Here is a 19,542-nt window from a genome sequence, read left to right as displayed (position 1 = left end):
TCGTGCCGCTGCAGCTCGTGTTTTTCTTCTCCGCAGCCCGTGTTTTCTCTCCCACGTGCCTCCCCATGCCGTTTTCTACCTCCCCGATCCGAGCGTACTGTCCATCCTTCACCAAACACGCCCTGTTGCACACTGACCAGCTTCGCTTTTCTTTTCCAGGCGTCTGTGGTTGCTGCGGTGCGCTGCGTCCCCGCTACAAGCGGCTGGTGGACAATATCTTTCCGGAGGACCCAGAGGTAAGTGGGTCTTCTCTTTCCCTCTGAGCACGACGGGCCAGATTCTCTTCCGACTGTGGGAGCTGATGTGGACTTAGGTGTCTAAACACAATCATATTCCACTCTGAAATCCCACAGTAACGCCTCTGCTTTTGTAACACACTGGGTGCATCTACATGTGCGCTTTAATGCGCTTTAACTTATTTTAATGTGCATTAAAGCATCACAGAAAACCTGTGCGCTTTTGTGAAGGTGCATTAAAATAGACTGTTGTGCCTTTTTCTAGTACCTCACAATGGAAGTAAAAAGTGTAAGGCACAATAGCAAAAGTGCATTAGTGAATGTGTAGATGAGCCTGCTGTTGCTTAGCTTATGCCTGAGTCAGAAGAGCAGAGGGAGGAGGAAGAGGACTGTTCTCATTGGGGGCAAGTGACAGGACAAGGAGCAATGGGCTCCAGTTGCAGCAAGGGAAGTTGAGGTTGAATATTATGAAAAAACTTCCTTGCTAGAAGGGTGATGAAGCCCTGGAACAGGCTCCCCAGGGAGGTGGTGGACTCTCCATCCTTGGAGGTTTTGAAGACCTGGGTAGACAAAGCCCTGGCTGGGATGATGTAGCTGGGGCTGATCCTGCTTGGAGCAGGGGATTGGACTAGATGTGACCTCCTGAGGTCCCTTCCAACCCTCATTTTCTATATGATTTCATAATTCTCTGAATAAGCTGTCGGCTTGCTCCAGGCTTGACTGAAGCCATGACTCTGTTACAAGCTGCCCACCTGTTGCATTAGCAGGTTTTGAGGACTTGAAATGCAATAGGGTCACACATAGGTGCCCAAGACAACTTAGGATCTGGCCTCGTAACTTATAAACCAGCGGGGCTGGAACAATCCCTGAATCTTCCCATTCCTTTGGCCCATGGGTGTACTGGGCTGCTCTGTCAGGCTGTGGCATTCCCCCCAAATGCCAGGAATTGCCCCCTGCAGTGACTCATTCTCACGCTTGCACATAGACTTCGTTTTCTGTGATGGTGCCTTGCAGGGGATCTTAATGTTAGAAGCATTTTGTGTTCATGCCAGAAGCAACTGCCATTTGCACTCCCACCAGGATCTCTGGGTTTGTTGGGACTAGAGGTTCTGGTTCTGTTTCATCTAATTCCCCATTTTTTTTGCACTGACTGCCAGAGTTGATGCCCCCCAAATATTTGCTCTGAGATGGACATTTGCAGCTAACTCCTGTAACACTTGCTTATGGAGTATCTAGATTTGTACGGGCTGTGCTCTAAACAGCAGACAGCAGAGCTTGGGAATACACCTCCATGCCCAATTGCAAAGCATCCTCTTACTGGCTGCCAATTTCTCTGACGATGTCTTTATGATATCACCCACGAAGAACAGCCATGCGGACAAATGAGGTCGCAGACCGCCAGGTGTGAACCTACCTGTGGAAAAGGCAGAGAAGCAGCAGAGGCAGCAGCTTCCAGGCTTGAGATCCCTGCTTGTGTGCAGGAGAGTCCCTGGTGAGGCTGAACCAGGGAGGGGAAATATGAAAACAACAGAAGATGGTCTAGAGAGAATCGCTTCTCTGCACTTTCCATGACGCAGAAGCAGCTCTCCAGGATACTAACCTGCCCACTCAGCGCGAGTGTCAGCCTCCCCAGCTCTCTTTCTTGAACATGCTGTCATCATCCTGTAAGGACATGTATTTTTTCTCTCAATGGAGTGGATTCCCAGTGGAATCCAGAACTAAGTAATAAGGGTCCTGCTAACACTTCGCAGGGCAGCTGTGCCCGGAGGAGTAAGACTTCACGAGGCTTTTTCACCACAGAAGAAGTCCTGCAGCTCCTGCCTGTAAATCGGGGGCCTAAAGATATATTGCAGGGCGCTGGGCAGGGCAGCAGGAGCCAGAAGCAGGGGACACCTGCCCTGAGGCAGGTAGAGGCAGCTCAGAGATTGCAGCATGACTGAGAAACAGAACCGTGGTTACAGAGAGCCACCACAAGCCTTTCAAGCTAGGCCACGAATATACAGGCAGCTGCACGGAACAGCTGAAAATTATAGTCATAGAAAAGGAGGGTGGGAAGGGACGTTAGGAAGTCACCTCTTGTCTAACCCCCTCCTCAGAGCAGGACCAGCCCCAACTACTTCATCCCAGCCACGGCTTTGTCTACCCGGGGTTTCAAAACCTCCAGAGATGGAGAGTCCACCTCTCTGGAGAGCCTGTTCCAGGGCTTCACCACCCTCATCATGAGGAAGTTTTCCCTAATATCCAACCTCAACTTCCCTTGCTGCAGCTTGAGCCCATTCCTCCTTGTCTTGCCATCTGCCCCCACTGAGACCAGTCCAGCTCCGTCCTCTTTGCAGCCCCCCTGCAGGGAGGTGGAGGCTGCTATTCAGTCCCCCTCGGTCTTCTCTTCTGCAGACTAAATCAGCCCAGTTCCCTCAGCCTCTCCTCACCAGTCCTGTCCCCCAGCCCCACAATCATTTTCATTGCTGTTTGCTGGACTCTCTCCAACTTGTCCACCTCCTTTCTGTAGTAGGGAGCCACAACTGGACACAGGACTCCAGATGTGGCCTCACCTGTGCAGAATAGAGGGGAAGAATCGCTGCCCTTGATCTGCTGGCACCGCTCCTCCCAACGCAGCCCCAGATGCCATTCACCTTCTTGGCACCAAGGGCACACTGCCGGCTCCTGTTCAGCTCCTTGTCCCCTGTCACCTCCAGGTCCTTTACTGCAAAGCTGCTGCCCAGCCAGTCAGCCCCCAGCCTGCACCGGTGTGTAGGATCATTCTTGTTAGGCTCAGCAGAGCAAGGCTGATGCTGATGCAGAATGACAGGTTGCGTGGCCTGCAGGCACACGGTGTCAATTTATACTGAGTAGTGGTGCAGCAGCCACCCGTTGCACCCCAGTGTGCCCTGAGGCATCTCTACAGCGCCTCATTCAGCTCCTCAGCCTAGTCAGCCCTTAGGGGGTCAGTGCTGAGGCCTCTAGCTGGAAGCAGAGGCATAGTTTCATAGTTTCTAGGGTCGGAAGGGACCTGAGCAGATCATCGAGTCTGACCCCTGCCATGGCAGGAAAGAGCACTGGAGTCAAACGACCCCAGCAAGGTGTTCATCCAACCTCCTCTTAAACCCCACCAGGGTAGGAGCCAGTACCACTTCTCTTGGAAGCTGGTTCCAGACCCTAGCCGCCCTGATCGTGAAGTCGCACCTCCTGATATCTAACCTAAATCTCCCCTCTGCCAGCTTGTGACTGCTATTCCTGGTCACTCCTGGCAGTGCTCGGGGGAACAGTGACTCCCCCAATGCCTGCTGGTCCCCCTGACTAGTTTATAACAGGCCACAAGATCCCCCTCAGCCTTCTCTTGTGGAGGCTGAACAGGTTCAGGTCCTGTCGCCTCTCCTCGTAGGGCCTGCCCTGCTGTCCCCTGATCATGCGAGTGGCCTCCTCTGGACCCTCTCCATGCTGTCGACATCCCTCCTGAATTGCGGCGCCCAGAACTGGACGCAGTACTCCAGCTGTGGCCTGACCGGTGCCGCATAGAGCGGGGGATCACCTCCCTGGATCTGCTCGAGATGCATCTGTGGATGCATGACAAGGTGCGGTCAGCCTTCCTGACTGCATCCCCACACTGCCGGCCCATGTTCATCTTGGAGTCAATGATGACTCCAAGATCCTTTTCTGCCTCTGTACTGACAAGGAGGGATTTCCCCAGCCTGTAGGTATGGTGCCAGTTGTTCCTCCCCAGGTGCAGCACCTTGCACTTGTCGGTGTTGAATCCCATCCTGTTCTCATCTGCCCACCCCTGTATGAAGTCCCCTGCTTCTCCATGCAGGCCACTGTCCATCAGTGCTAACGACTGACCAGGGTTTCTAAATTTTCCACTGTAGTGGCAGTCTGGGGCAAGTCTATGTGTCATACCTTGATGGTGGGGCTAGGCCCACCTGGACCTACAAGCCCCACCTCGGCGGCTGGATGGAGGCCTCTAAATGTACAGCTAATTCCCTGGGACCCCAGGAGCAGAAGTGCAGGTGATAGGTTCATAACGACCGTGCCAAGGGTAGAAAACACTGGCTAGCACCCATTGCACCTTGAATGTGTCTGAGGAGCTTGTCTAGCTTGGAAGACCCATTGGTTTGGCCCCGGCACTGCTCAGACCACAAGGACTTATGCGGCTCCTTCCAGTCCAGTATCGAGTCGACGTCACCAAGGTCCCCAGCCTGTTCTGTCCCCCTGCATGATGGCGGGCATGAGCTAACCCCACGTTGGTTTGTGTTTCAGGATGGGCTTGTGAAGACGAACATGGAGAAGCTGACCTTCTACGCCCTGTCGGCTCCGGAGAAGCTGGACCGTATTGGTGCATACCTCTCAGAGAGGCTGATCCGAGACGTCAGCAGGCACCGCTATGGGTAAGGACACCCACCCTGTAGCTATACAGGGCTATAGTTGTGGTAGCTACTGTGTGGGTGCAGACAGCGAACACCTGGAAAGACCTGGGGCAGGGTCTGGGCAGAGGGGGGCAGTTCATTGCTCAGAGTGCTGATGCGGGTCATGCCTGCCACCGTGTTGTGTTGCCTTAGCAGCTATATGCACACAAAGTCATGCCAAGACATACCCTGTGACTCTCTAGTCATGTGGATGCAGCATATGGCTCCAAACCCAGTTCTTGGGTGAGTACCCACGAGGGAGGGCTTGGCCCGGGCTGTGACCGGGCTTCACGTGAGCTGAAATGCGAGCTGAGGCTCTCCTTACTTCTTCCAAATCAACAGCAGGTTTGTGGGCTTTGTGGAGCCGGAGGTGGAAATGCAGTCATGAAGGATCTTATCCAAACCTTTAGTCCTGCACTTACAGGGAGATCCTCTGATCCAGGTGACAATCCAGTACAGACTGAGGGCTGGCTTCTCCCCACCTGGCTCCTTGGCTGGCCATTCAGCACGGGGCTAATGGCACACTGGATGCAAGGGGAGGCCAGGGTATTTTGGTGCCATAGCACAGTTCACACTCCCTTTGCGCAGGTGCAAATGGAGGGGCAGGCTACAGGGCAGAGGAGGAAGGGCAAGACCACAATGTGAGATCCATGAGGCAGCCGTTATCACTAGGGTTGATTTGACACCTCTTTTGGAATAATGTATAGCAGTGGAAGCAAACCTCGCTGTATTTCATTTATTTTTGCTATGTTGCAGCTTTCTGGCTAAGCCAGCTGGTGGGATTCAGTCTTCTCATATCTGTCTCCCTTTTTCTCAGTACAGTGGCTGGGGCTGGGGTTGTTTACTGAGGGGCTCTCATTTCTAGCAGTACTGATTAAGGATGCTGAATGCTAGAGGAGCACAAGAGGAATCTCTTTGACATAATGCCCGGATTTATTCCCCTTGTCTTGTGAACAAAGCCCAAGCAGACAAAGTGTCTTTGCTTCACAGTGTGAAGTTCAGTCTGCCTTTTATCCTCGGGGGGGAAAGGAGATAGACGCACTTCTAAGAAGGATAGTAGTTGATGGGGGAAAAAATGGAAAGCTTCATGCACATCAGGCGTCATCGGGACTGATAAAGCGCCTGAAAGCTCTGCCTGATGTTATCCAGTTAAGCAGCTGTTAATAGGACTCTGTTTGTTGCACAGGAAAAAGACTCTAAGAGAGTCTGACATCTAAAGCCAAGCTCTCTGGGGAATATTTCTTTCCCCCTCCTGCAGCAGAGGCACCTCTTTGACTCAAAGCAGTCTGGGAATTTCCCCTGGAAGTGCCTGATCCAAAGCTTTTTTCTTCAGCCTTTGCAATCAGCTCAGTACAACAGCTCCTGTTGCAGGTCACACCAGCCGGGGCTGACACGCTTCCACGAGCTTTTCTCACACCACGACTGAAATGACTGAGCAGCCCTGGGAGTTGGGCAGAGTGCAGCTCCTGTCTCATGAAAAGAAAGTTTATCGTTGATCCCCGACCCGATGTGCAGCATCAGGTGAGGATAACATCAGCGGGAGCCGCCATCCCTGAATAGCAACCTAGATATGGGTTGCTGATTTGTCTAGCTGGGTCTTCAAAACCTCCAAGGGCGGATGGAGAGTGCACCACCTCTCTGGGTAACCTGTTCCAGTGCTTCACCACCCTCCTGGTGAGAAAGTTTTTCCTAATATCCAATCTCAACTTCCCTTGCTACAGCTTGAGCCCATTGCTCCTTGTCCTGTCATCTGCCCCCACTGAGAACAGCCCAGCTCCGTCCTCTTTGCAGCCCCCCTGTAGGGAGGTGGAGGCTGCTATTCAATCCCCTCCATACTAAATAAACCCAGTTCCTTCAGCCTCTCCTCAGTCATCAGTCATACACCCTAATGCTGTGTGGCACCGTGCAGGGCTTGCACTCTGGTTGAGAATCACTGCTGTACACCCAAGGGAGACAGAGGACATCAAGCAGGCCCCTTCCAGCCCCATACAAACTACCGTATTTACCCAAATCCAAATCAATTTTGAATTTAAGGTGACACCCCTCAATTACTAGATTCTAGACATGGAAAATACACCTCATTGCCAGGAGTTGATGGAAGCAGAATAGGAGCCCATGTGCAGAGTGTGGGTCATGGGGACGCACCAAAGCCCTGCAGGGAGACACAGTGCATGGCAGGATCTGTCCTGTGCTGCAGAGCTGAGCAGGTGCGTGGCACCCTTTGGGGAGCAGCAGGACAACGAGCGTGCATGCATCTCTGTGGGCAACGAGCTGCCATCTGCAGAAATCTCTTTGTGCTCGTTCCCCCTCCAGGGATGGCCCTGGAGGGATGACCATTGGGGACGCAGTGCTAGATACCCCACTGGGCACACCCAGCCTGTCCTTGGGTCAGATGCCATTAACCCTAAGACCTTGCCTTGCTCTTAAATGTCTCCCTCTACATGCTGACTTCTGGGCCAGGGCCAAGATCCTCGCTGCTGTGATATTCCTTTGCTCAGCAGGTAGAGCTTGGCCCTTGGCACTGGTGTTTTCAGGGAGTTTTGCTGTAGCAGACCTCTTTAGCATCCAAATCCACTGAGCAGAAACCTGTCCTACAAGGCTGTGCAGGACTGTCTCCCACGTGCATTCATTTCCTGGGCTCTGCAATGCTTTCCCTGTGCAGCCCCCTTCTTGCAAATGCCCAGAGATGCCCAGTGCTCTATTTCCCTTTAGCCCAGCCTGCTGCATTTCCAAGGGTGCATCCTTCTCATCCTTACGCAGGAAAGGGACTAAGGGGGTAAAAAAGGCCCCTTGGCTGAACAGGGAGCTTCAGGAAAGACTGGGGGCAAAGAAAGAGATATATAGGCAGTGGAAGCAGGGGGCAGCCACCAAGGAGGCATACACCTCCCTGGCGCGTGACTGCAGGGAGTTGGGCAGGCTGAGGCAGGACTGGAGCTTAGGCTGGTTACAACAATCAAGGGCAATGAAAAGTCCTTCTACAGATACATAGCGAGCAAAAAGAAACTGCAGGACAAATTGGGTCAGCTGGTGGTTGACGCAGAGAAAAAGGCAGAGCTCTTCAATGAGTTCTTCGCTTCGGTATTCCTGAGTATGGGCCAAGACAATCCCCCCATCTTGAGCATGGACAGATGTCCAAAAGGCACCAGACCGCCAGAGGTTAGTGCTGACTTACACAGCACTTGGAGGGGCTGGATGGGCACAAGTCAGCCGGCCCGGACGACCTCCATCCATGGGTGCCGAAGGACTTGGCCAGTGTCATTGCTGAGCCACTGGCACGGCTGTTTGAGCTCTCATGGTGCTCCAGACAGGTCCCCGAGGACTGGAAAAGGGCCGACGTGGTGCCCATTTTTAAGAAGGGGAGAAGGGAGGAGCTGGGTAACTTTAGGCCAGTCAGTCTTACCTTGATCCCTGGGAAAATAGTAGAAAAAATCATCAAAGAGCACATTTGTGTAAGCCCATCAGGGGAAATGATGCCGAAAGGAAACCAGCCCGGGTTCGTCGCAGGTAGATCCTGCCTGACAAACCTTATAGCCTTTTACGACCAGGTCACATGCTGCTGTGACAGGAGCGGAGGCCGATGTCATCTACCTGGATTTTCGGAAGCCTTTCGGCACAGTGTCGCATCCTATTCCCACGGGGAGGCTAACGGGCTGTGGAGTGGATGCCTGCATGGTCAGGGGGTGGGGACTGGCTCAGGGACCGCACCAGAAAGCGGTGGTGGACGGGTCGGTCTCGGCCTGGAAGGGGGTGGGCAGTGGGGCCCCGCAGGGGTCGGTCCTTGGACCGGTGTTATTTAATATCTTCATCAGCGATTTGGATGAGGGTGTGGGGAGCACCCTCTCCAAGTTCACAGATGACACCAAATTATGGGGCAAAGTGAATACACCAGAGGGCAGGGAGTGGATACAGGCCAACTTGGACAGGTTGGATCAATGAGTGAAACGAAATAGGATGCAATTCAGCAAAGATAAATGCAAGGTGCTCCACCTAGGAAGGAGGAATCCCCAGCAGACCTCCAGGTTGGGGGCTGGATGTCCTCCTCAGCAGCTCAGAGGCTGAGAGAGATCGTGGAGTCATAGCTGGCTCCAAGATGAACATGAGCCGCAGCGCAGCGAGGCCATCAACGAAGCCAACCGCACCTTGTCGTGCATTAGCAGGTGCATGACCAACAGGTCGAGGGAGGTGATGCTCCCTCTCCACGCGGCGCTGGTCAGGCTGCAGTTGGAGCGCTGTGTCCAGCTTTGGACGCTGCACGTCAAGAGGGACACGGAGGATCTGGAGAGGGTCCGAAGGAGGGACGCTCTCGTGGTTAGTGGTCTCTGTGAAAGACCCTATGAGGGGAGGTTGAGGGATCTGGATCTCTTCAGCCTTCACAAGAGACGACCGAGGGGTGACCTTGTGGCCACCTATAAGTCTATCAGGGGAGGGCAGCAGGGAATTGGGGATGCGCTGTTTACCAGAGCGCCCCAGGGAGTAGCTAGGAATAATGGGTGCAAACTAGTGGAGAGTAGATTTAGGTTAGACATTGGGAATACTTTTTTTTACAATAACGGTGATGAGTCTGGAGCGGGCTGCAAGAGCGGTGGTGCCGACACCTAACTCGGAGGTCTCCAAGGGGAGGCTTGACAGTCACCTGGCTGGGGTTGTCTGACCTCGGTCTTCTTTCCTGCCTGGGACAGGGGGTCAGACACGATGATCCGTTGGGTCCCTTCTGACTCCATAATCTATGAAGCTATGAGTCTGCCTCAGCTTGCCATTCCAGCAGGGAAATGACCGTGCAAACACAGCCTGTTGTCTACCCAAGAGCTTTCCTTGGCTCGTCTCTCCCTTTGGTGCTTCAGCTTTTCCTTTTCCAGCACAATGTGGCTGTTGTTGCCTGCAACCTAGACGACCCAGCCCAGGAAGTGCCGTTAGTCCAGATGTGACAAGTATGTTAAGCAATTAGTTGCACTTTCCTTAAAGGGATCCACGAGGGTCTGTCCCGGGGAGCAGACACTTTACTGGGTACCTGCTGGACCTTTACCGGCAGCACGATCCCTCCAGGTGCCTTCCCTTCATGAGACCTGTGAAATGGAAATGGCGCTTTCTTTCCATTTGTCCCCATGCTCCTCTCTGACGGCCACGGCTCGTCTCTGTTGGGCACAAACGCAAGCCTCTAGAACAGCATTCATAGCGACTTCGTTCACAGATCCTTAAATACTTCACAGCCATTTATAAAAACTTTCAGGACTCCCCTGGGAGCCGGATTAAGCATCGCGCTGCGTTCTAGCGTCCCCCCTCTATTGGGCTGAGAATAGGGAGAATAAGGGAAAATGAATAGAGAGAATAAGGGAAAATTCTTCCTATTCCTAGGGAGAATAAGGAAAAATGCCGGTGCCTGGGGTCCTCTGGTGAGGTGCGTCCAGGCAGAGGTGGGAACCAAGGAGCTCACATGTAAGGGGACGTGGGCAGAGTGCTCTGTATTTTGGGCAACAAGCAGTATGTTGTTGAGGGGAGGATCAGATGAATGGCCAAGGAAGTAGCAGAGATGAGTGGGGAGCTGGCCACTCAGAAGTGGGTGGAGAGACATGGTCCAAATCACAGAAAATCACGGGGGCCCGTGGGTGTACACGGCTGGATCTCAGCCTTTCTTAGACTCCAGGCCCCTCTTGGAAAATGCCAGCTCTGAGCTTTCCTTTCTTTCTTGACCATGGAAAAATCCTGGAGCAATTCTTCCATTGGGGCAGTGTGGTTTGAACACTCTGGATCCTTGCTTGAAATCTCTGAGTTTATTTTGTGTATCACGTGCAGGTGTTTGCCTGCCTAACAGCGCTAATATTGTGTGGCACACCTAAAAAAAACAGATTTCACAGCACCTGGTTGAGAATCACTGCTGTACACCCACGGGAGACGCGGGAGAGCAAGCTGGCCCCTCCTAGCCCCAGACAAACTACCACATTGACCTGAATCCAAGACGACTTTGAATTTAAGGCCACCTGCCAATTATCCAATTCTAGATACGGAAGATTATACGTTTGCTCTAAATTTCCATGTCTAAAATTGAATTAATGGAGGGTTTTCTTAAATTCATCCCCCCTCCCCATTGCAGAGTGGGAGGGCAAGTGACAGGGAAAGAGCAGCAGGGGGGCAGACAGTGTAACCCCCCAGAAGCTGTGCCCCCTGCTGCCTGCCCCCATTGCTTCTTGCCACTCCAGGCCTGCTCCGCTGCCACCATCCCATCTGCCACCACTTACCCTGTGCAGCTTCCTCTCTGCTTATCCTGCAGGCATTGGCCCCTTGCCCTGAGACAGTACTCAAATCTAAGACATGGATTTTCCCCCATGTTAAATGGGGGTGAAGCGGGGTGTCATCTTGTATTTGAGGTAATATGGTACATGGGCCACCTTAGGGCTGTAGGTTTTCTTGGATCCTAATTGTAGCCTGACACACTTCAGTTCCACCTGCTATAGCCCCCACGTAGCATCCAACCCGCAGTCTTTCCCTGCCTTGGTTTCCCATTGATTCAATGATGATGCATAGCACAGCTCTTGCTCGCAGGTGTGCTGGGAAGATAAAAGCATTCAAGTTTGTAAAGGGCTCAGATATGAAGGTCATTACACCCACAAAGTGACACGTAGCATGGTCCTGATCATTGTCAAGCACAGATGAGATCACGGCTGATGTGCTTTTCTTTCTAGACGGGTGTTTTCATTCCAAAGCTGTGTTTTCATCACCTCTGACTCCCAGCGCCTGAGCTGCCAGTGAGCCGGAGGGCTGCAGAGACCTCACCGTGAATGCAGAGAGCTTTAGATGTGCCCATGGCCAGAAATGGGGGCCAGTGTCTCAGGGGGTGTAAAAGCTTTTGGGGCTTGCCACAATGATGCCTTCTTTCTGCCTGGCTAGATGATGCCAGGAGCATGGCTGCGGATTAGTTTCCTCCATCTGTGTTATGGATTGGACTAGACTAGGTGACCTGTGAGGTCCCTTCCAGCCCCCCTGGTTCTCAGACTCTCCTTCCGCCTCCATATACCCTCTCACTGGATTGTACAAGCATTTTAGTCTGGAGAAGAGAAGACCCAGGGGGATTGAATAGCAGCTTTCACCTCCCTGCAGGGGGGCTGCAAAGAGGACGGGGCTGGGCTGGTCTCAGTGGGGGCAGATGGCAGAACAAGGAGCAATGGGCTCAAGCTGCAGCAAGGAAAGTTGAGGCTGGCTATTAGGAAAAACTTCCTCGCTAGGAGGGTAGTAAAGCACTGGACCAGGCTCCCCAGAGAGGTGGTGGACTCTCATCCTTGGAGGTTTTGAAGCCCCAGGTAGACAAAGCCTTGGCTGGGATGACGTAGTTGGGGCTGGTCCTGCTTTAAGCAGGAGGTTGGACTAGATGTGACCTCCTGAGGTCCCTTCAACCCTCGTTTTCTCTGATTCTAGGATTTTCAGTTGCTCAGTGTAGCTGCCTTTATATTCATGGCGTAGCTTGAAAGGCTGGAGGGGGTTTTCTGTAATCACAGTTCTGTTTCTCTGAGCTGGCTCTCTCTGCAAAGCGACCGGCTGAGGATACTGGGCCAGCTCCTTCGCTGATGTAAATTGCCAGAGTGAATGTTGAAATGCACCCACCAAGGACCAAGCCATATTTGTCATTCCCTTTAAATCTGGGCTGGGATAGTGCCCGTCCCTTCGTCTGGGGGCACTCAAGCAAATCCCCGTGTGCCCGTCTCTCCTGTAAGTAACCAGCCAGAGGCACGAAGCAGATCCCAGCACGGCCCTGGCTCACAAACACGTTCCCTGCCACTTGAAGCAAGAGATTCAATTTGTCTGGGAAACGCAGTGTGACACAAAACACATTCTGGAATTGCAGTCTAATCAGGCCAGCGCCCCAGGAACGCACCGCCAATAAAGATTCATCTCCGGGAGCTCAAAGGTCCTATGCTCTCTTCTTGCCTGGTGCAACATGGGAGCATTAGAGAAAATGACTCAGTAAGTGGCCCCGCCGCCCGGCGGTGACAGCTTGCTGCAGACAGCTTCGCCAGCAGCTGGGCTGCTTTTCCAGCAGGCACTTTCTAGTGGCAAAAGTGCCCATAGATATCAGGGACTCGCTGCATAAGAACATATGAAGTGCCGTGTGCCGGGCTCTGTCATGCCCAGTCTCCTGTGTCGCACAGCGGCAGAGAGCCGAGGGCAGAAGGGAGTGAACTGGGTCTGACTGGGGTTTTTTCCCCCATCCCTCTCCCTCGCAGCCTGCAGCATCGAAGGTCTAGGCAGGTCCAGTGCAGAGGCTGTGCCCTTCACTCCCTGCTCAATAGCGCCCCATGCCCCTTTCCTCCAAGCCTGTGTCCAGTCCCTCGGTGGATCTGGCTGGACTCTCAGCTTCTCATCTGGTGGCCACAAGCCCCACGCTTTAATGCCACGCTGGGTGGAAAAGTACTCCCTTGCGTTAGTTTAAAACTTACTGCCTCCTTGTTTTGTGTTATGACCCCTTGTTCTTGTTTGGTGAGAGACAGTCAATAAGCAATCCCTAACGACTTTCTCTTCAGCATTTAGTATGCTGTAAACCCTTCTCGTGCCCTCTCTCAAGCATCTCTTTTCTACACTGAACAGGCCTGGCCTCTTCATTCTCTCCTCCTAGGGAAGCCCTTTGGTACCACTCATCATCCTTGTTGTGCATCTCTGCACCTTCTCTAGTCCTTCTATATCCTTTTGGAGGTGCAGGTACAGGACTCAAGGTGTGGTTTATAAAGGGGCATTGTGACACTTTCCATTTTATTTACAAGCCCCTTAATAGTGCTAACACTGGGGGCTGATGCTGGGCTGGCATGGCCTTGGTGCAGAAGAGCTGCTGGGGAGTTCACCTTCCCCTCACTTTCCATCGGAGGTGAGGGCTGGTCCCCTGGAGTGGGATGCAGACTTTTTATCCAGGTGTTGTTTTGGAAATGGCTCCTGGCCACAGCACGGTCTGGCTTTGGAAGGTTAAAGCTGCTGTAGTTTATGCAGCCCTTTCCACAAGAGGCTTGTTACAGGGCAGGCTTTCTTCTTGCAGTGAGACAAACCACTGGTTCCCTCCCGCTGACTTCCTTTTGGGCTCTGCTCCTGCTCCCTGCAGGTATGTGTGCATTGCTATGGAGGCCCTGGACCAGTTGCTGATGGCCTGCCACTGCCAGAGCATCAACCTCTTTGTGGAGAGCTTCCTCAAGATGGTAGCCAAGCTGCTGGAGTCGGAGAAGCCCAACCTGCAGATCCTGGGGACCAACTCGGTACGTAGCAGCCCATCCATTGTATCTGTCCCCTGCTGCTTCTGCTGTCGCGGGCATCCCTTTGCCATCCAGCACCATGCAGGCCTGACTCTGCCCATCACAGCATGCCACTGGAGACCCAGCCCCACAGGGCAAAATGGCTTTGATCAGGATCTGGCCTTCCCTCCTTTGGCCACGTTTTTGAGTCACAGTGTGGCATGGGGCGGTTCAGCACGTCTGACCCCCATTGGGAGAGGGGCTGGGCTGGAGCAGTGGGGTTGGGAGCTGCAGGGTGGGATGGAGGGGCATTAACAGAGCTATTGATGGCAGAGCCCGTGTCTGGGATAGCTGGGTATACCTCAGGCTGGATGCATCTCTGGAGCCTCTGCAGCTCCTTGTCTGAAACCTTGCTCCTAGTTCCCAGCCCCAGTCTGGATCCCAGTTTCTAGCCCAGGCTCGTAATGCTTTAGTGTCAAGCCCCGGCTACTCACATCCTGGCTGTGCCCTGGACATGCCTATGTGACGCATGTGTGCCTGGTTGTCACTCAGCTCGCTGGTTCTGGCCACTTCTGCGGCTGCAGCAAGACAGGGTCGGTCTCTGCAGTGCTTCGTTCTAGATGAGAGTTGGGGTGGAGCAGAGCAGTCCTGCGAGCGTGGGTTTATGATTTCCACCGCTCGAAACCCAAAGCCTCCACACCCTGCTCTTCAGCGCTAATTGTTTTAAATTGGCAGTGACAGGAAAGCTGCTCATCCACGGGCAGCTGAGAAGAAGCAAGATAATGGACGGGTCAATCTGAATGAGCACAGGGCTGCTGGGAGCGGCCCCAAGTGGTATGGCAGTGCTGGCACTGACGGTAGCAATGCTGCCGTCAAGTCGTGGAGGGCAGCTGCTTGCTGGTGTCATGTGGACCTTCACAGCAGCAGTGAAGCTACAGCCGAGATTCACCGGCTTGTAAAGTGCAAGTCTGTACCACTGGAGGGAAGGAGAATCACCACCGGCTGCACAAGGCCTCTGACACACAATTGAACCTTTCCAGTTCTGTCCAGTACAGGGCACTGCTGTCTCACCCAGGCCTCACTGCATCCTGTAGTACCTATGGCACAGGAATTGCTTCACCCTGAGCTCCCCCACTTCCCTCTGCAGGGTGTGAAAACGCTTTGGACGCTGCACGTCAAGAGGGACACGGAGGATCTGGAGAGGGTCCGAAGGAGGGACGCTCTCATGGTTAGTGGTCCCTGTGAAAGACCCTATGAGGGGAGGTTGAGGGATCTGGATCTCTTCAGCCTTCACAAGAGACGACCGAGGGGTGACCTTGTGGCCACCTATAAGTCTATCAGGGGAGGGCAGCAGGGAATTGGGGATGCGCTGTTTACCAGAGCGCCCCAGGGAGTAGCTAGGAATAATGGGTGCAAACTAGTGGAGAGTAGATTTAGGTTAGACATTAGGAAGAATTTTTTTACAATAATGGTGACAAGTCTGGAGCGGGCTGCAAGAGCGGTGGTGCCGTCACCTAACTCGGAGGTCTCCAAGGGGAGGCTTGACAGTCACCTGGCTGGGGTTGTCTGACCTCGGTCTTCTTTCCTGCCTGGGGCAGGAGGTCAGACACGATGATCCATTGGGTCCCTTCTGACTCCATAATCTATGAAGCTATGAAATAGGGAAGTTAAGTGCTTTGACTAAGGCCAGGGGAGGAATCAGTGGCAGAGCAACAGGAGTGGGAGCTCCTGTCTGCCTGTCCAGTGCCCAGATGAGGCAGCACTGCCCACAAGGCCTCTGAATCACTGAGTCACAGAAAATGAGGGCTGAAGGGAGTTCATGAGGTGACATCTAGTCCAACCCCCTGCTCCAAGCAGGACCAGCCTGAACTACATCATCCCAGCCAGGGCTTTGTCTACCCGGGGCTTCAAAACCTCCAAGGACAGAGACCCCACAACCTCTCTGGGGAGCCTGTTCCAGGGCTTCACCACCCTCCTAATCAGAAAGCCTTTCCTAATATCCAACCTCGACTTCCCTTGCTGCAATGTGAGCCCTTTGCTCCTTCTGTCATCTGCCACCACTGAGAACAGCCCAGCTCTATCCTCCAGTCCACTTCCTAGTCAGCAGCTGCCTGACAAACGCAAGGGAAAGAGAAGGCCCACAACTGAACGGAGACTCTGCTCCACTGGTCGTTTTGTAGAAGGGCAGGGAAGACATGCACCTTCTATACTAACTAAATAAGATAGAGAGCACGAACTTTCCTGAACTCCAGTTCACTTAATGAGATGCTGTCAAAAGACAGCACAGGGCAGAGTATTAAGTGGAGTGAGTGATTAGAGTTCGAGAGGGGGGAAAAGAGGACATGGTCCAGTCCCTTGATAGTTTCTTGTTCCACAATTTTCCCTTCAAACTGGTTTCTAAATGGGTTTCTTTGCCTGCAAACAGCAGTCCTGAGGTCAGCGATGGAGCATGCAGTGGGCTGCCCAGGCCTTTGCTTTGCAGCTGGTATCAGATCCGGGTATTCATTTGTGCGCGTAGAGATGGCCCTGTCTGTCCAGTGTAGACAGCAGACGGGCATCATAAGCCGGTGACGGCGTATATGATTTTGGTACGATTTCAGGTGAACAAAATGTGTGAAAAAAAATATACATATGTGTGTGGGTGTGTTTATATAATAATATATAATATATATACACACCCACACATATATACATGTGTATTTATATATAAGTATGTGTGTGTGGGTGTGTATACACCCACACACATATATGCTCCTCCAGCATATATCTATATATATCTATCTATGGATGTACATGCACACACACCCCTACACACACGCACATGTACATATACACCCTGCTACCTCATATATATAGATATATATCTATTTAGATATATGTGTGTGTGTGTGTGTGTGTGTGTGTGTGTGTATTTCAAATTAATCACAGCTCAGTTTTTTTCATATGCATGGCTAATCTCCCCTCCCCTCCTGACAGACATTCAACCTGGAACTACAGAAGAATTTCATAGAGAAGGCAATGCAAATCTTTCATTTATCTTACAAGCTTATGGGCTAAAAGATCTGAAAATGGTGTGGCTGTCAGGCTGCTTCCTGCCGGTGTCGGTGGTGGTGCTTTTTCTGCTGAAAACCTTTTTCAGCTAAAACCTTTCAACCAGCCACAATGCCTCGACCCAACGTGCTCTGTGTTTATCCTGGCTTTTGTTTTTTTGGCAGCTCCCCAGTGCTTCGCAGACACTGCTAAGAGCCTCCCTGTGTCAGGCAGCTCACGGTGTAGTGCAGGTGTGGGAGCGACGCATCAGTGTGCGCTTGGCAATAACATGATTTGGAAGCAGTGGGGGGGAAAAGTCTGGTGGAGGATTCTTCATGCGCCTCCCCTCTGAGGTCGGGTAGCCTTGCTGTTCCTACTGTCCAGAAGGAGAAACTGGGAAAGTGATCTGCTGAGCCACAAAGACTGAATCTCAGAACCCAGGAGTCCTGGAAACCGCAGCACATAACCATGAATGATTAAGAAAGACATCACGTATGTTATTAAACACGTCAGGAACTTCAGAGAGGTAAAAGTTTCCGCTGTCCATTGAACCTGCTGCCTTGGGCTTGAGCGGTCTGCACGGACTCTGCCAGCTTTGGATGGCTTTGAAGTGCACGTCGCTGGCCCCAGACCAGCTTAGTTCAGAGAAAGACAGATGGGGGTTTTGCATCAGTCTATTTACAGCAGAGAAAGAGCATCATTAAAAACCACAGGTCCCTATGCACTCGCAACGGCTTGAGCTGGAGCAGTAGACACAGCTTGTTAAGAGCCTGGAGGTAAGGGCCTGGGATTAGGTAATGGAGCCCTGGAGCCACAGGTCCTGAGTTCAAATCCACCTCTCAGCAGGCACAAAAGCACACTGTTCCCATCTGATGGTTATCAAGGGGGATGAGATGATTTGTTGTCTGATGGGCAGAGGCAGCTATTGATTTTATGGGTGGGGGCAGTGGCCAGGAGCTTCCCTCCTCAAGATCGGGCCCCCCTTGTGCCAGGTGCTGTGCTGAGCTGTAGCAAGAGGCATCCCTCTGCTGCTTTTGTGGTAGCAGAGGTCTCTCCCGAGGGGGGTTACATCCTGCGCAGGTGCTTGGGATGTGTCTCTGAGCAAGCGTGGGGATATTGGGCTTGATCCTGGGAGGGGTTGAGCCCCTCCTGAAGGTTTCCCTGTATTTCATTGAGAAAGGAGAGTGGGTAGTGCTATGCAGGGGGGTTGTTGCTTTGTGAGATTGGACCCTGCACTGCAGGCGCGTTGCTGGTTTGGTCTACCATCCCTCTGACGGGCTCAGTGGGTCCCAAAGGAATGGAGACAGCCGCCAAAGCAACCCCACGGAGGAGTGTCGCCTTGCATTAGTGCCTATGGAGAGACCTGAGGGGGGCTGGCTAGCTCAGGGGATCCTGAGTATATTGTTTTAAAGCCCCTGCTTTGGATCCAGGCTGGCTGATCTATACCAAGCAATCTTTTTCTTGGGTTGTGTAATCAGCCTGCTGGTCCCAGGCCTGTATCTTATGGGCCAGTTTCACACAGTCCTTGAATGGCTGGTAGAAGGGTTGAAAGGGTGGCAGGTCCCCCATGACACCCCCACACAGCCTGGACAGTGGGTACAAAGGCAAGCTCTGAGTCCGAGGCTCACCAATCTGTGCTAGTTTAGGAGAGCTAAATTCAAAGCAGATAGCCAGGTGTCCTTCTGGGGTTGCATTCATAGGGGAGCTGCTCCAAGTGCATCCCCATCACCTGGAGACCTCCATTGCATGCTGCCTGGCCAACCGGACTATGGCTTTTCTCCTGGCCAGCTTGCTGTACAACAGCTTGTAATAAGCAGGGCTGCACCCAGCTTGGCCCCAGACGCCGGTGGAAGGAAGAGAACAAAAAGCTTCTTTCCGGCAGTGGCAGCCACCCGGCGTCTTCTTCAGACGCGGTGTAGAGGATGTTCTCTGCTAGCAAGCAGATGGCTGGCTCGGAGCATAGCGTGGACATATGTGAGGACATCCTTTTCCAGCCTGGTAGAGCATCATTGCTGTCAAGAGGTTTAAAAGGTCCCATGGGTGTTCCTGTGCTGGAACAAAGACTTTTTAGGCAGTGTCTTCCATGCTTGAGCAGCTGGAATGATTAGTCACTTGGATGCATAGGAAGGTAGGGCTGGAAGGGACCTCAGGAGACCACCTCCATCCCCCTGCTCCAGGCAGGAACATCCCCATCCAAACCAACCCAGCCAGCAGTTTCTACATTTAGAAACGTTCAGCAATGGGGCGTCTACAGGCTCTGCAAGGTATCTGTGAGGAGCCCTCCTCATTGCCAGGAGCATCATAACCTCTCCCTCGTAGCTCAGTCTCTCTTGGTGCATGTTCTGCATTTGGGGGATGTCCTAGCACGTTTGGATGTAGTGCAGCCCTTCCTTTCTTCTCCATCACGCGGTTCGAATGGAGATGATGCTCTGCCCAGCTTCGGGGCTGCACTTTTAGCATGCAGCTGTCTGACGGACTCACCCCCACCCCGTCTCTGACCAAGGTTGTGCCTTTTATGTGAAGCATGGAAAAAACACAGCCTGCGGGATTGTTGGCAAAATGTTTCAAGGACTTGCGTTTCCCTGGGAAACCAAGTCTGACCCTGTTTTCACATCACTGCAAATTCTCTCAGACATTGATATGAGGTTGTAGTTAGCAGGGGGAGCTGCCTTC

The 19,542-nt window shown here is 52.7% G+C and overlaps 1 protein-coding gene across 6 annotated transcripts in view; it reads left to right on the top strand.

Moving 5' to 3' along the window:
- EFR3B (EFR3 homolog B) overlaps positions 1–19,542 on the top strand; it is a 131,756-nt gene that overhangs the window by 60,618 nt on the left and 51,596 nt on the right. For all 6 annotated transcript variants that reach the window (XM_090020976.1, XM_090020804.1, XM_090020717.1 and 3 more), the window contains exons 2-4: positions 160–236; positions 4,491–4,618; positions 13,713–13,863. In XM_090020976.1, the coding sequence (XP_089877102.1) occupies positions 160–236; positions 4,491–4,618; positions 13,713–13,863 (356 nt within the window). The remainder of the gene's footprint in view (positions 1–159; positions 237–4,490; positions 4,619–13,712; positions 13,864–19,542) is intronic.

The sequence above is a fragment of the Crocodylus siamensis genome, chromosome 1, assembly GCF_052110815.1.
Source record: "Crocodylus siamensis isolate JL-2025a chromosome 1, ASM5211081v1, whole genome shotgun sequence".
Taxonomy (NCBI): domain Eukaryota; kingdom Metazoa; phylum Chordata; order Crocodylia; family Crocodylidae; genus Crocodylus; species Crocodylus siamensis.
The sequence above is the reverse complement of the archived record's forward strand: the minus strand, read 5'-3'. Positions and strand labels throughout refer to the sequence as shown.